Source organism: Haliaeetus albicilla, chromosome 10, assembly GCF_947461875.1.
Source record: "Haliaeetus albicilla chromosome 10, bHalAlb1.1, whole genome shotgun sequence".
NCBI classification, from domain to species: Eukaryota; Metazoa; Chordata; class Aves; order Accipitriformes; family Accipitridae; genus Haliaeetus; species Haliaeetus albicilla.
The window spans coordinates 21977961-21992997 of record NC_091492.1 but is presented as its reverse complement, the minus strand read 5'-3'; the positions used below and the strand labels follow the sequence as shown (position 1 = coordinate 21992997).

The 15037-nt window shown below is 52.2% G+C and overlaps 1 protein-coding gene across 1 annotated transcript in view; it reads left to right on the top strand.

Annotated features, from left to right (window-relative positions):
• VAC14 (VAC14 component of PIKFYVE complex) overlaps positions 1 to 15037 on the top strand; it is a 65670-nt gene that overhangs the window by 29782 nt on the left and 20851 nt on the right. Inside the window, exons 13-14 of the mRNA XM_069793828.1 lie at positions 1833 to 1980; positions 12851 to 12983. Of these exons, the coding sequence (XP_069649929.1) occupies positions 1833 to 1980; positions 12851 to 12983 (281 nt within the window). The remainder of the gene's footprint in view (positions 1 to 1832; positions 1981 to 12850; positions 12984 to 15037) is intronic.

The window sequence follows — 15037 nt, the reverse complement described above, 5'->3', positions numbered from 1 at the left end:
CCATCCTGGTTGTATTGGCACGCGTGCTGGGTTTGGCAAAATCAGTAGCCTGAACAAGAGTCCCGGCTCTCTCCCGCCTGCTGGCTCTGGTAGCCAAGGCCTGAGTCTCGTTGCCAGTTTTAGCCAAAGACAGTGAGACTTTGAAGCCTCCATGGGTGTTATTCCCCCAACTGTGAGAACTTGAGACCCGAATTAGTGCCTTCCCCCGCTCAAAGGCTGCAAGTTCAGCTGAGCCACGTGATTAGCCACTAGAGAATCTACATAGGGCTTCAGGAGACCAGGCATTGTGAGCTCTGCTCAAGGGCATCCTGTGCTTGAAATGAAACACTGCCAGCATCGGTTTATCTGAGCCACTGATGTTTGAAAGTCCTGCAAAGCTGGGTGGAGAGGGAGGACCAAGGTCTTTGCTCTGCTGAGGACCATGGCATTGCTTCCCTGGAAGAGGATGAAGGCTGTCGATGGCAGTGATGTCCCATGATGGTAATGAGGTCCCGTCCTTGACAGTGTCATAGAGGTGCCATATTCTTCAGGCACAGCAGCATCATAGCTCCTCATTGCACAAGTTGTTGTTATCTTTTGTTTTTTCATCCCCAGGGGAGCTGCAGGCTGGGACTTAATCGTGTTTATAGGCACAGGGTCTTCCCAAGCGTGCTGAGCCTCGTGGTGCCTGTGGCAGGCTGCTTCCCCACAGCCAGCTCTGCAACAAAGCCTGGACATGTGCTGCCTGCTCAAAGGCTGTTGGGGGCTTAAAAATGAGCTCTAACTACAAAAAAAAAAAAAAAAAAAAAACAAAACAGCTTAAGATATCTGCAACAGAGAAACCCAGAGGTCCCTCTTTCTTATTTTCAGGTGTCATATTTTCAAGTTCTGCATGACCAAAAAAAGATATAACTGGCTTTTTTTTCAGGGGCATGGGGGCTTTTGGTAGCTCGGAAGCTAAAACTCCCATATAACTGCAGCTCCTCAAAACAATGCCTTGTGAGAACATGTGGAAAGCCTGGGACGTTGTGCTGGTGGGCAAGGGATGGTCATGGATGTGCTATGCTGGATGCTGATGAGTTAGACATGCAATCGGCCCTTTTTGGCAGCCTTTCTGCGCTGCTCAGCCCCGCTACACTCAGAGCATCAGCGATGGCTGATGAAACATCTAGACCCAAGGACATTTGAATGAAGGGGGACCCAAAATAGCCTGAGACATGAGAAGGGTTGAGGACAAGAAAAAAAAAAACCCACCCTGTAATAACTTATCCAGAAATGCTATATATAGACTAATTTGACGATTTCTGGAAGGAAAGAAACCTGAACGGTAGCTCTGCCTCGATGTCCTGAGTGCAGGCAGCCAAGCCTGCTCTGGCCTGCTGCCCTGAATGGGGTGAGCTGGGGGTGTGGGGGGTGCAGGCAGGCAGACTGGTGTTTGCCCCTGAGAACATCCCCATGCTCTTGCTGGGGTTGTCCCAAATCTGCAGTTATGAAGGGGAGTGGAGAAGCAAAACCCAGACCTCCCTGAAGTGGGAAGAGGGAGAAGCAAGCCCTGCTCCTGATTGTGTAAATTTCGTTTAATTTTACGTGCTCCCTTGGGACTCACAGAGCAGAAGCTGGGGGGTTTTGCCCCCTTTTCTCTTTCCTGCCCCATCCTCTCTGCAATCATTTGAAATTTCCACTTTGAACTTCATAGGTAGCCCTCTCTTCCCTACGCCTTTCTTGATGTGCTGGGATTTGGTGTTTGCTTCCCATCTCGCTCTCTCCAGCCGTGGGTTTGGAAAGGAAAGCTGACCCTGCCAGCTGCCTCTGCCCCTGTGCATGCTCACCCTGTGCCGTCCCTCTCTCTGCAGGTTATCCTGAAGGACCTGGAAGTGCTGGCCGAGATTGCTTCTTCCCCAGCAGGACAGACGGAGGGTCACGGTCCCTCCGACGGCTCCGATATGCGACCTGGCCCAGTGGAGCTTCACGTCCCGGCCAGGGCCGGCCAGCTGAGCTCTGGTGAGTGCCACAGCTCCGTGCTGCCCCACTCCCTTGATGCTCTGGCACCAGTCAGATTTGCTCGGGCAGGCAGAGAAACCTCTCTTGCAGTAATAAATGAATATATCCATTCCTACCTGGCATAGCTTGGGGATTGAGTCTGCCATGGTGCAGAATAGGGCACTGCTTTTTTTATTTTTATTGCTCTTTCCTCTAGCTCATGTTTTGTGGATTTAGGACTCTGTTTAGCAGCAGGATGCTGCAGAGGCTGGTGTGGAGGGAGGTCATTATTGCTCCATTTTTTTATGGGACCTTGGGTACCAGCCTCTTCTCTCCTTGTAAAAGCCCTCAGAGCCTCTAAAAGCAGCTTGGGACAGCATGTTGGCTGTAGACCTGGGTGCCCAAAACATAGATGCATCTGCAGAGGGTTCAGTCTGTGTCCATGTTGCCTGTTCAAGGCTGCCCACGTTGACTAGGAACTGCTATGGTGCTCTGAGTGTCAGGTAGGACCTCAGAAGAAAGATGAAGAGGGACAACCCTATTTTCTAGGGGCTGGGGGGATAATAAAAAGCCTTTCGTTAATCATCGCGGTACATCAGGAAGTTTTTTCCACCTTCCCTCGTCTGTGGCTCATCCTTTGCAGTTGCTTGGCTGCCCCTTCTCCTCCTCTGCTGCTATTTAAGGGCCTCCCTGTTGTACTCCCCAGGCTAGGTCATCCCGGCCAAAAGCACGTTTCATGGCAGCTTTGGATTGCAACCCGAGCGCAGAGCCAAGGCTGCCTCTCCCTGCGCAGGATGCAGCCACGGGGCCTTGCAAAATCACCGCCAGAGAGGGAGGCTTCGCTTTCCGCTCCCCAGGCTTTGTTTTCTCTGAAGATCCCAGATCACTCATCCCTCCCTGGGCTTAGAAATGTCTGCACCAGCTCAGGTTTCGGGTTGTTTGGGGTGGGTTGGTGGTTGTTTTTTTTTTTTTTTTGCAGATCTACCTGTTTCATGCTGGCAGCTTTAGCTCTGCGGTGGAGGGGTGGGGGTTGCAATGCTGGCAACCTCCCCAAGCCCTCTGCAAGTCTCATCCATCCTCCTCGTGTCAGAAGTGAGACCGCCTGGGTGGAGCAGCTCCTGCAGTGCTGGCCAAGCAGCTGAGGAGCTGCAGTTCAGCTCACACTGATGGTTGTCTGAGGTTTCCTTCCTTGTGGATGATCTAAAAATAGCAGGCTGGATGGCGTGGATCCTAACGGCTGCCGTGGCCCTGGTTAGCTATCTGGAAGAGCAACTTGGCTTCACTTATTCAAGTGTAACGTTTGAAAAGAGTCTGGCTCTCCCCATGTTGAGCAGATCTGCTGGAGCCGGAGCTCCTGTTGCCCCAGTATGGGGCAGCTTGCCCCCATGCAGGTCCTAATGGGCACTGGCTTTCTCACCTACTTTCCTCTTCCTTGTAACGTGCCAGGAAATTGTTTCTTTGGAAATTTATTTGGGGCTGAGCTTTGCAGGGTTATTGGCTTTTACCCAAAGGCAGATGTTTTGGGGGAGGGGAAAAGGAGCCAGTTCATTGGCCTTGGACATTTAACATGGTCCCAGTCCTGTCTGGCACTGACCACCCGGGGCTGAGACTGGGATCGGCTGCTGGGCTTGGGTTCCCAGGGGAGTTGAGGGGTCACAGCTGGGCCAGGCCCCTCCTGGATTACACCTGGAAAAGCAGAGGCTCTTGGAAAAGACTTTTTGTCGGAGGGTTGTTGTGGGGACAGGCTTTTTTTGGAGCAGGAGGGTGGCTAGTGGAAATTCCTGTATCTGCGTGTGGTCCCGGAGTAGTGATGTACGGTGAGAGTGAGTGAACCCAAACTCTGCCCTGCAGGCTGAGACGTTTGTGAGTACAGCACTTTCCAGGCAAAAATCACCAGGTGCTGGCACCAAAAAGAAGGTGTACCCCTTTCTGGGGTCACCATTTTTTTATTGGGATGTATGGGAGTGTTCCCCAAGCACACCTCACTGGCTAGCATGCCTTGGCTCAGACAATGCTTTATTGGCAGTAGGATGCTCTTGCACCATTGGAGGGGAGGCTGCAGGGTACTAGTGCTTCCCCCCGCGGTTAAATCTCTCCGTTCCCTTCATCCCACTTTAGACTGAGATGCCATCGGAGCTGGCAGTGGGAGGAGAGCTGCTGAGCCATCTCAGGTCTGCTCCTTTCCTACCTCTGAGGCCCATCCGAGCGTGCAGTTGGTGGCTTTGCAGGTAAACGAGCATGGAGACCCCTTAAAATCCTTGAGCTCACAGCAGGGTTTCTATGCTGTGCTCTCCATCTCAGCATTCCAGGCTTTGCCACCCGAGCAGCGAGGGCAGGAGGGGAGGTGGAAGGGGCCGGTGCCCCTGTGGTCTTCCCTCCACTTCCTCTCGCTCCCTTTCTTCCCTCGGGATGTGTTTATGCAGTTGTTTCCCTGCCATTGAGTTCGGTTTCCTTCAGATGCTGGTTGATTAGTCAGGAAAGCCGTGTCCCACTTCCGCAGCCCGTTCCCAGCTCCAGTTTTTATTTAGCTGCTTTGTTCTCCGGTTACGTAAGGTCAGCTGCCCTCAACGCCTTCTCCAAACACAATGAGTTGGGGCCAGCCCAGCCCAGCATCTCCTGGGAGACCCAACATCTCTCCTCCTAACCTGCTCCAGCTGCCCTGGGAGAGGGTGACTGGGTACTGACCTCCATGAGTCCCTCCTTGGTTATCTTCTGCCCGCTTTTCAGGGACAAGGTCGTCAGGGCTGTGCCCAAGAGCTCCCCAGTCTTTGGGGTGATGGTGCAGCTGCCTATCATCTGGTTTGTATGATGGGAATCCAGCTGTCTGCTTTGCTTCAGGAGTGTTTTGCCAACCCTGTAGAAGTGGGGACAAGGAGCAGATGACCCAAGAGTGGTTGTCACCAAGGCCAGCGGGTCGAGGGAGGTGATTATGTCCCTCTACTCCGCTGTGGTGAGACCACACCTGGAGTCCGGCATCCAGCTCTGGGGTCCTGAGCACAAGAAAGACACCGACCTGTTGGAGCGAGTGCAGAGGAGGGGCATGAAGATGGTCGGAGGGATGGAACATCTCTCCTATGAGGATAGGCTGAGAGAGTTGGGGGTTGTTCAGCCTGGAGAAGAGAAGGCTCCAGGGAGACCTTATAGCAGCCTTTCAGTACTTAAAGGGGGCTTATAAGAAAGATGGGGACAGACCTTTTAGCAGGGGTAAATAGTTTGTAGCAACAGGACAAGGGGTAATGGTTTTAAACTAAAAGAGGGTAGATTCAGACTAGATATAAGGAAGAAATGTTTTACAATGAGGGTGGTGAAACACTGGAACAGGTTGCCCAGAGAGGTTGTAAATGCCCCATCCCTGGAAACATTCAAGGTGAGGTTGGACGGGGCTCTGATCTAGCTGAAGATGTCCCTGCTCATAGCAGGGGGGTTGGACTAGATGACCTTTAAAAGTCCCTTCCAACCCAAATTATTCTATGATCCTATGATAGCATAGGTGCAAGTCCTCTAGCCTAGTCTTCAGTTCTGCTCTGCATGGGAGGAGAAAGCCCCCTCCAAAAGGATGCTGGTACAATCTGCTGCCTCGTAGAGGGTAGCTCTTGCACATATCTCTTCCTTTCTCCACAGCTGTGTAAGGAGAAGCGGTTACAACCCTTTGTTTCACAGGAGGCACTTTCCTCTCCAGCTCAGTCTGGTCTCTCCTGCCTGGCTTCCTGCCAGAGATGGTGGGGACGGTGGCGTACCCTATGAGCACCTCACGCTATAGGATATTTACTGGGAGGCTGACTCCATACGTGGGTGCGCTAACACACCTGAGGTCATTGGTTTCTACTGGCAGTCCATGGATATCCCAGCAGTCAGTGGATTACTCTGGAGGAGGCTGCTAAAAGTCCCTGAGAAACGTGGTCTGTTGAGTCCAGACTTGCTGTATCCCCCCTGGAGAACACGCAGCGCTCCAGAGCCTGGGCTGAGCTTGTGCTGTTCTGTGATAGGGGTTTCCTATCGACATCTTCCTGAGGGATTTTGTTCTCAGTGAGCCAAACCACTCCCTTTACGTTGTCTATCAGTTCATTTGTGTAGTCCTAGATCTGCAGAGGCGGCAGTGTAGGACAAGGTCCTACCTCCAGATGGTCTGGAAAACATTAGGGTGGTCTATGAAAACACTCGGCAAGAGTCTGTAGGGTGCACGGGGTCCGTGAAAGGTAGGAAAGAAAAGCTGGCTCATGTTTGCTAAACTGGCAAGGATGAAAGGGAAACGTCTCCATACTCATCCTCTCCACAAAAGGCAAGGAGACAGCTGACATCACACCATGGATCACTTGCTCTCAAAGGAGCCAGTTTCCAACAGCTTTCATGGGATCAGGAGTACGACGGCAGGGAGTGAAGGAGCCAGATGGGCAAGAGAGGAGAGACCTGTTGCTCCCGAGTGCTCTGAGCTCAATGCTCTGGTTCCTGATGGTTGGTGGCTCTGCCATCTCCTTCCCTACTGGTCTGGAGCTGTTCAGTAGGGTTAACTTTCAAAAATGCTCTTCTGCCTCTTGGAGAGGAGGGGAATTAGAAGAAAAGGGTGATTTGTTTCTTTTCCTGGATGCTCTGCAATGGAGGTGCTGGGATGCCCTGGAAAGCCCCAGGAGAGACCATCCAGACTGTAGCCATAACTCACCTGGCATCTCTTCAGGTATCGATCCCTCCTGCATTTGGCTGGCCAGAAAGGCTGGGGATTCCTAAATAAAAGCTGGGATTACTGGTCTGTAGGGGCTGACTCAGGAGAAGTTGAAGGTGTAGATAAGATGACTCCTAGCCAAGCACACCCTGTGTAGTTACTTTGCTGGGCTGCCTCAGTTTCCCCAAGATGTTGCAAGGAATTTGGAGGGCAGGGGGAGAAATGAGAGGAAAACAATTAAACTAGCAAAATGAGTATTGGTGCAGAAATGGCTGAGCAAAGCCCGTTGCTGCTTGTTCCTGCTTGCGTGTTATCTTCCATACGCTTCACCTTTCCATGTGGTAGCCTCAGCCCGCTCTAAACTCACCACCAAGCTTAACTGATCCTGGTTTTGCAGCTCTGTTGGGTATTTTCTTCTGTAAGTTGTCTGAGCTATATCCCTGCTGCATTTTTGCTTATAGATTTACCTTGACAAAGAAAAACGAGCCAGTAGTGGACTGCTAATCTTCCTAGGAAACCCATCAGCATTATCATTGCCTGCTGCCTTCCTTCAAGGCAGGCACAAGCACAGACACTGCATGGGAGTGAGGGGATCCAGAGGATCAGTGCAGCAAAAGCCTCATTTGGCATCAAAATACGTACCCCGGCTCATCTGGGGACCCCCTTTGGGGTGAGATGCTGAAGTCTCGGGAATTGCAAACCCACTGCTCCTTAGCCAGGTAGGAAGGAGAGAAGCATCCGTGTGCCCAGGCAGCCCTGCAAAAGCAGGCTGAGCACAGCCTGTGGCCATGCAATCCATAATTTCGGTGGGTTTGTTCCCTGAGCAGCATTCTGTGCTCCGGAGAGGGGAGAGCAGAGGTTTTGCAGAGCCCAGCTGAGCTGCCGACACGTTTGCATCTGTTTCCAGCTACACCGTGCACTGGGGTTTTGTGGGGAGGGGAGAGGATCTGCCTTTTTTATGTCTATTTTTATCCTGCTCCACAAGGCTTCGCCACCCTGTGTTTGCAAAAGCTAAAATTCAAAACATCCTGGGGAAGGCTGCTGGGGGGAAGACGCCGCACAGATTCCCACGTCGCCGCCCGGGGTTTCGCCGAGCACCATCTGGCAGCGCCGACTCCCACGCTGCCGGCACTCAAGTAGAGCCCCACACGGGTTGAAGGCTCACGGACCAGCTCCAGCTGCCACCAGGTTTATCCCGACTGCTCTTGGAGGAGCCAAGGGAGATCCTTCTCTGGGCTGAGCTGGAAACGTGATGCCCCGGGGAAGGCGCTCGGGTGGGAAGGATGCTTGGCCCCGCCAGCTCTTAGCTTGCCCTCCGTATATCCGAGCTGAAATTGCTTCAATTAAGTATTGCGGTAAATCATTTTAGCTAAACCACTGCAAATACCCTTGTGGATACTCTTTAAACAGCTTACCCAGCTTTAGCTTGCTTCGGAAAGGAATCAATTCTGGTCCAATCTTATTTAAATTTGGTTTAAATGGAGTTAAGCAAGTCTGCACCGGTTTTAATTAAGGCCAGTTTGAAACCAATTATGGTAAATTAGTGGAAGTTGCGTTTTATGCCAGGGTGAAGTTCGGCACTTTGTGGCCAAGGTAGGAAAAGCCAAGTTTGTGTCTGAGTCTGCCAGGCCCCCCCAGAGCAATCTGGGGACACCTTGGCCACTGTAGGTCTCGAGACAGCTCAGCCCATCAAGCAGCCAGACGGCCTGAATGTTCCAGCCTGCTATACAATATATATTTATAAGGGCCTTAATATAGATCCCTAATTGCCTGTCTTGGTTGATTTATAGCATGGCCATGCAAGCAATGGGAACGGCATGAACTGCCAGTAAGCGCTTGGGGATGCACCGGGGGTTTCGGCAGCCATTTGCCATGCTCCGCTCAAGCCCATGGGTGGGGGCGAGGGGGGACAGATACTGGTGCTGGCTTAGGTGATCCAAGAAGCCCACTCATGTCCCTCACTTTACCCCAGGCTGTGAAGCTTGCCTTGGAAAAGGATCCTGGGATGCAGGAGGATGCTGTAGTCATTGAAAAGGGTCCAGGCTGGCTGGTGCAGGCTTATTTCGGCCATGGAGCTGCAATTTCCATGTGCCTTTCATAGCCTGTTTCTACCAACTCTTGTTGTACTGCTCTGATGTTCCTGTGGGCCCAAAATTCCCATTTGATCCTATTACAGTGGATATCTGGGCTGAGTTTCGTCATTTCTCTGAGCAGGGATCCTTATTCCAGCTCCATCCTCCATGCCAGATAAAAAAAAAAAAGGCAGCAGAGCTGTGACGTGCCACCAGCCCCGCTCCGGGGACATTAACAGCCTATCTGGCAGGTTACGGATCTGCAAAGTCTCACTTTGAGGAAAGGGGGAGAGGTGCAAGCTTCAATTAATTAAGCCACAGTTTTCTTAACACTTCTCTCTGCTTGTCTCTCGTGCTTCGTAGAAACACTTGACAAGCTGCTCCTACGGTTCTGTCGAGCTGAGGATGCCACTGCGCTGAGCTGTAACCCGCAGGGTGGCAAGTTGAGTTCCGGGCTACGCCGGGAAGGGTTACGCGATGGCAAACAAGGTGCCAGCCGCTTCTTAGACATCCTGTAAACACAGAGCAATCAGGAAGTTTGGAGGATTGGGAGGTTTTGCAAGAGAAATGTTTTGCCTGCTTGGAAGAAGTGTTGCCCTTTTAAACTCCAGCTGAGATTTGGTTGAGGCTTTTGCAGTCTGGGAGACTCCTACACATTGGTTTCTCGCCCCCAGCATTACCCCTGGAGAGCACTTGGGAAGGCTGCTCCAGCACAGCATGCCGTGGTGGAAGCCTTCCTTAGGGACATGCAGGTGTAGCTGCTGGGCACCAGGTGGGCAAGGGATGGAGAAATGACCCCTTTTGAGTTCAGTCTCAAATGTATCAGTGGCAAAGGATGATGAAACTGCTCTCTGGGGCATGCAGACCGTCACATCACACTCTTCTCTCCTAAAAAAGCCAGGGCTAAGACTTGTTTTCACCATCTCTGTGTCCCAGTCCCTCCTTGCTCCCAGCTCCCTTGCTCCCAGGCTGGGCAGGAGGGTCGGAGGTTCAGGAGCAAGTTGATGGAAGAAGATGGCAGGACTGGAGGCTGGAGGTTGATAGTCCTGCAGGTTGCAGCTGGGATGTGATCTCCAAGGCAATTCTGGCTTTTGGATACTCAGCTGACCCAGCAGGTCCTTCTGAGTCTCCAGTCTGAGATGCGGGAGATGCTGCACCACCTCGGGAATGTGGAGCTGAGGGTGCTTCTGGCTGGTCTGTCTTGCACCGGCATTCCCAGCCACAGGGCTCCTGAGCTTTGTCCTGTGCATGTCACTGCTGGCACCCCAGCAACAGGAGCCCTGGACCTTTCAGGGAGAAGAAGGATTGCTGCCACCTCCTGTTTTTCCCTTGGGATGTGTTTTAGGATATGTAATGGCTTCGCTGTCACCGGAAGGCATGCAAGGTGGTGGTAAGGTACAAAGCTGGCTTTGCTGTGCGGAGGGAGCACTGGACAGGAACTGCTGCCTGTGCTGCTGCCCAGAGAGGCCAGCCCTGGCAGCAGTACCATCCTTGACGCTGCGGGGGGTCAGAGAGATGATTTCTGGGGTCTTGAGAAGGGAGAAAATTCAAGATCAGACCTTCCCCTGGATAAGCTACAATGCTGGGGCATTCCTAGCTGGTGGGGATGAAGGTGTGATGTCCTGCCTGCTGCTAGCTCTTGGGTTGCAGCACAGCTCTGGTTTGGATGCCTCAGCACTGCTGACAAAATGGAAAAAAAAATACCACTTTTGCAGCTTTGAAAGATGGTTTCCATCTGCTTTTCACTTCCCCTTCCCACCAGAAAGAAAACCAGTGCTTGCTTTTGAGGCTCTGCCCATGGTACAGGCTGGGAGATGCGAGGCTGAGCCACGGGCAGGCACTGTGAGAAGGCAGAGCTTCTCCATGTTGCCTTGTCCAGAACATGTCTCTTCTCAACCCGCTTTTGAGCAGCGTTGAGCAGCTGTAGTGACGACACATGGGGCACGGCTGTATTTTCACGCTGGGTACTCCCTGCCTTCAAACAAATGCACCGTTGTTTTGGAGTGTATCAGCTCAGCTAGATCCTATTTTTTTTGCCCAGATCATCTTCCCCGCAGCTGAGGAGAAACATGATGCTACAGTGAACACTTGTGCTCTGGGAGATGCCTGCTTCAAAGCCTGGTTTGGGGTTTCAGATGCACCAAGGGAGGGTGAACACACAATTCTAGCAGGGAGTAGACACCAGGTTCTGGTCCAGATGCCCTCGTCTTTCATTTTCCTTTTTCTTTGGCTGCTATGTTCTCTCAGATGCTAAATCCAAGCCCGGGGAAGCTGTCCTGTTTGAGCCCCTGTCTGCATCTCTGTGTATCACTGGGACAGGCAGGGTGGAAAACAGCCTGGTGGCTTTTCCATCAGCTTTCCTTGTCTTTGGCGGCTTGATTGCATCTTTAATTGGCCGTTCCATGCTCTGCTGAGTCTCAGTAGAAGCAGACAGCATACATAAATCAAACTCTTCAGGTTTCCTTCAATGATCTGACGGAAATACTGGCTGTTCTCAGGACAGGGGGAATAGCCTTGGGGTGCTCATGTGTGCTGGCTTCCATCCTTACCATGGTTAGATATGGTCTTTCCAAAGGAGAAATTAAGGGAGAGAGCTCCCCTTGTTGCAAAGTCGCCTTTAAAACACTCTCCAAACATTTACGTTGAGTGCCATCCTGCTAAATAAACCATCTCCCCTGCAGTTTTGCTGTGGGAAAAGCAATCTTTACCTGCCAGCTCCCTGCACTCGTGAATTTGATGGGATATTTTTTCTAATGTTGTCTGTGTACCCTGAGCTGGGAGATACCCACCCTGCAAATAGTCTCAGACCAAGTTAGGACATCTTACCAAGTGGCTGTCGCAGCAGCCCATGTACCTTACAACCTGGAGCACCGTTTGCTGTTAAACAAGTAATAGGAGCCCATCAAGAGTGAATTTATGGCCCTGAGAGGTGCAGAGGGGGATGCTGGCCGCTTGGCAGAGGCTGTGAGCAGAGGCTTCCAGCTCCGGGTGCCCTGCGTGACAGGAGGGTGCAGAGCATGCCTTCCCTGTACCACTAGAAATCCTCCAGCCCCAAGCGAAATGCCTAAAGATAAAACACAAAAGAGCCTTGCAAGCCTGGAGCACATTGGGTCTGGGTCTGTTGGAGCGCATCTAGGCTCTCCTGAGCACACCATCTCTTCTTGCCATCTCTCCTCTCTCTGCTTCCACCCTCCTGCTTTCACACCCTCCCCCTTCCCTCCGGCCGGGGCACTTCCCACACCCTTCTTGCTTGGAGAGTCCAGCCACTCTCATTACCCTTAATTTTCTGCCTTTGAGACTTATAAATGTGATCTGTGATAGCTACTGCCTTAACATGAAGGCTTGTTTGCATTCTGGGCAGAAGTGGGTTTGTGCCCCGACCCGGGAGGTGCTCCAGGAGCAGGGGTGCTCCAGGCTGGAGGGACCAGTGCTCCTTCGTGCCAGTCCCCCTTCCCTAACCTTCAGCTTCTTTTGTTATAAAGGTTTTTTGCAAACAGAGAACAAAGAAAAAAACCTATTTTTTTGGTACAGTCACTAAGCTTGGAGCTCTGCTGTGGTTTGACCAGTACTTTGTGCTAGCCCCAGGGCACATACGTGACATTGTTGCATCAAGTGGCTCCTGCTCCCGGGAAATCACATCACTAAGCGTAAACCAGTGGTCATGCTGTGACCCAGGGCTGAACGTGTGTGTCTGCCGCTACGTACACACTGGGCTCAGGGCATCTGTGGCATGTGGGGCTGGATTAAAGGCTCTTCAATCCACCAGCGATTTGTTTTTTGGGGATGAGTGTACATGCCATATCTGGGGAGATGGGATTGCCTCTTGATTTAGAGCCTCGGGCACCCTTTCTCCTATCCAGCCACTGAAGCTGAACAGCTCCGGGATGATCTCCCAAAAAGCCCGTTTCCTCACTGCATGCTGCTTCACGGGCTAGGACCACCACAAGACGCTTTCCCCTGGGATGGAGAGAGCTGCAGCAGGGCTGGGTCTGCTTGAAACAAGTAGATGTGGTTATATGAGATTTGGAAATCTTGTCGTGCCCCAACCCTCCTCTGCCGAGTGCTGCGACCGTATTTTGGGTGTCTGCGCTCTGGTGGAGACTGCTTTGGCAGGAAGGCCCCAGCTGATCTAATTGGCTTTCCCCTTCTCCTGCCTCCCCAGGTATGAAAGGCTTGGAGTGCTCGCCCTCCACCCCCACCATGAACTCCTACTTCTACAAGTTCATGATCAACCTGCTCAAGCGGTTCAGCAGCGAACGGAAACTCCTGGAGACCAGAGGAGCCTTCATCATCAGGTCAGAGCACCCAACCAGCCTCGCCAAAGGCCCCGAGCACCCCCCAGGCAGGGTGGGACAGGGATGACGGGGTCAAGCAGCCCAAGTACCAAGCTCCCTCAGAGTCAAAACCATTTCTACAAGCCTCCCTCGCTTGCCGGCAGACGGTTTCAGAGCAAACAGGACTTGCCTTTCACATGTTGAGGCACCATATTTCTCGCTCCCGTCCCCGGAGGCAAAGTAGCTCCTTATTAAATAGCATTGTCAGAGCCTGTTTCGTTAAGAAACAACTAGACCAGCCGGAGCATGAAGACAGGCTTGTGCTCGGGTTGCCAAGTCAAGTGAATCCCTCCACCCAGCTCAGTGAGATGCTCGCCCAGCAAAAGCCTCATCCCCCAAAGCTGTGTGCTTCAATGCACAGAGTTGGTAGGTTTTGCTTTGGCTTTTTAAGGAGCTGCGGCGGAGGCTGGAAAGCCAAGCGTCGTGGCAGTTGGCAGGACATCATCTTTAATGCGATGGGATCTGGGGCAAGGGACACCAATTCCTCAGCTCGCTGGGAAATAATGGGCTTAATAGTCAAGGCAAGGTGGAGAAATCGGTAAGGAGATTGGTGGGAGGAGGGGGCAGGACCCTGGGTTTTCCTCCCTTCCTTTCAGGGAGGTGGCATCAAAATGAACGTGGGGAGAGCGAGAAACCCAAGCCATGCTCCCATGGGAGAAGAGGGCTGCCTCTCCGAAGGCAGAGGAGTGCATGAGATACTGCCGGGGGGGGTCTCGTCACTGTGATTGGAAAGCAAAGCACGCAGAGCTCTCAAAATCTGCTAAGCTGAGCCGGGTGTTGAGTTGTACCTGCCTGGGCAGCTTTGTGCAGAAGTCTTTGGGCAGCCCAAGAGCGTGCCAAAAAGTTGCCGCTAGATTCATCCTGTGAGCGATGAATGTCAAGGTGAAGCATGGCAGGTTGCAAAAAATGATGAAACGTGGGCAGGGCAGGGTTGCAGCCACTGTTTGGGCTGCAGGGCAAGGATTTCAGAGGTTTCCCCCCACTTGCATTAAATTTTAATGTAACACGTTATATTTCCCCCCCCAAAAACAAATCTAGTTGAGCATATGGGGTTTTTGCTTCTGGTAGGAATCTGGAAATGTTGGGTTTAGTCATATGGGGATCTAAGAATAGGGCAGAGACAATATCCCACTCGTAGTGTCCCCTCTTTTCTCCCTGATCAGCGCAGCCCCTGATTTGAGCAGACCTTGGCAGGGGAAGCGGCCCTATTCCTTGTTAAAGGAGCAGGGCAATTAGAGCAATAGTGAGCCTGGGCAAGGTCCCATTTAAAAGCTCTTATGTATTGTGGCCACCTCATATTTTTCCCTCCGGCTCTGGCAGGATGAGCCTTGGCTGGCAGGCCCAGCTTTCCCAGCAGCCAGCCAGGAGTGTGGTGGGACCGGCTCGCAGCAGCTCCGCAAGCCGGGGCTTTTTACAGTGACTCATGCCCCAGAAAATCTGGTAAAGCGAAAAAAAAATTACTCTGTCCTTTGTCAAGTCACGTTATAGCTCACACGGGCTAGATACAGGTCTGAAGCCAAAGTGGTGGTTCTGGGAGGGATGAGCCATGCCCTCAGGTACTAGTGATCAACTCTGAAACCTACTGAGGGAGGCTGAAGTGCTGCTGTTAACTACATCTCTGTTGCCTCCTGAAAAAGCAAGATGGGAATAGAGAAGTAAAACTTTTACAGCACTTTTCCAAAAAGATTGATCTCTTGCCGGAGAGACCCAATGAACGTGGGAGCCTCGTGGTGCTATTTTTAGCCGCTTTTCAAATTGAAGCCGTATGCGTGTTCCCACGTTACATCCCTCCCCTGTCCCCAAGCCAGCTCAGCTGTTTTGCGCAGCAGGGTTAGAAACTAGCCTCATGTTTGACTTGGGAGATGCTGGTGATGTTTCATCCTGAGCTGGAAAGCATGAGGGGGATGCTTGAGAGACCAGGACAGTGTGTGCTAAAGTGTGGTCTTCCCCCACTGCTGGCACAAGCCCTTTGCTCCCTTTGTACCCGTCATCTTCCCCTCCCCTTCGGGACCACC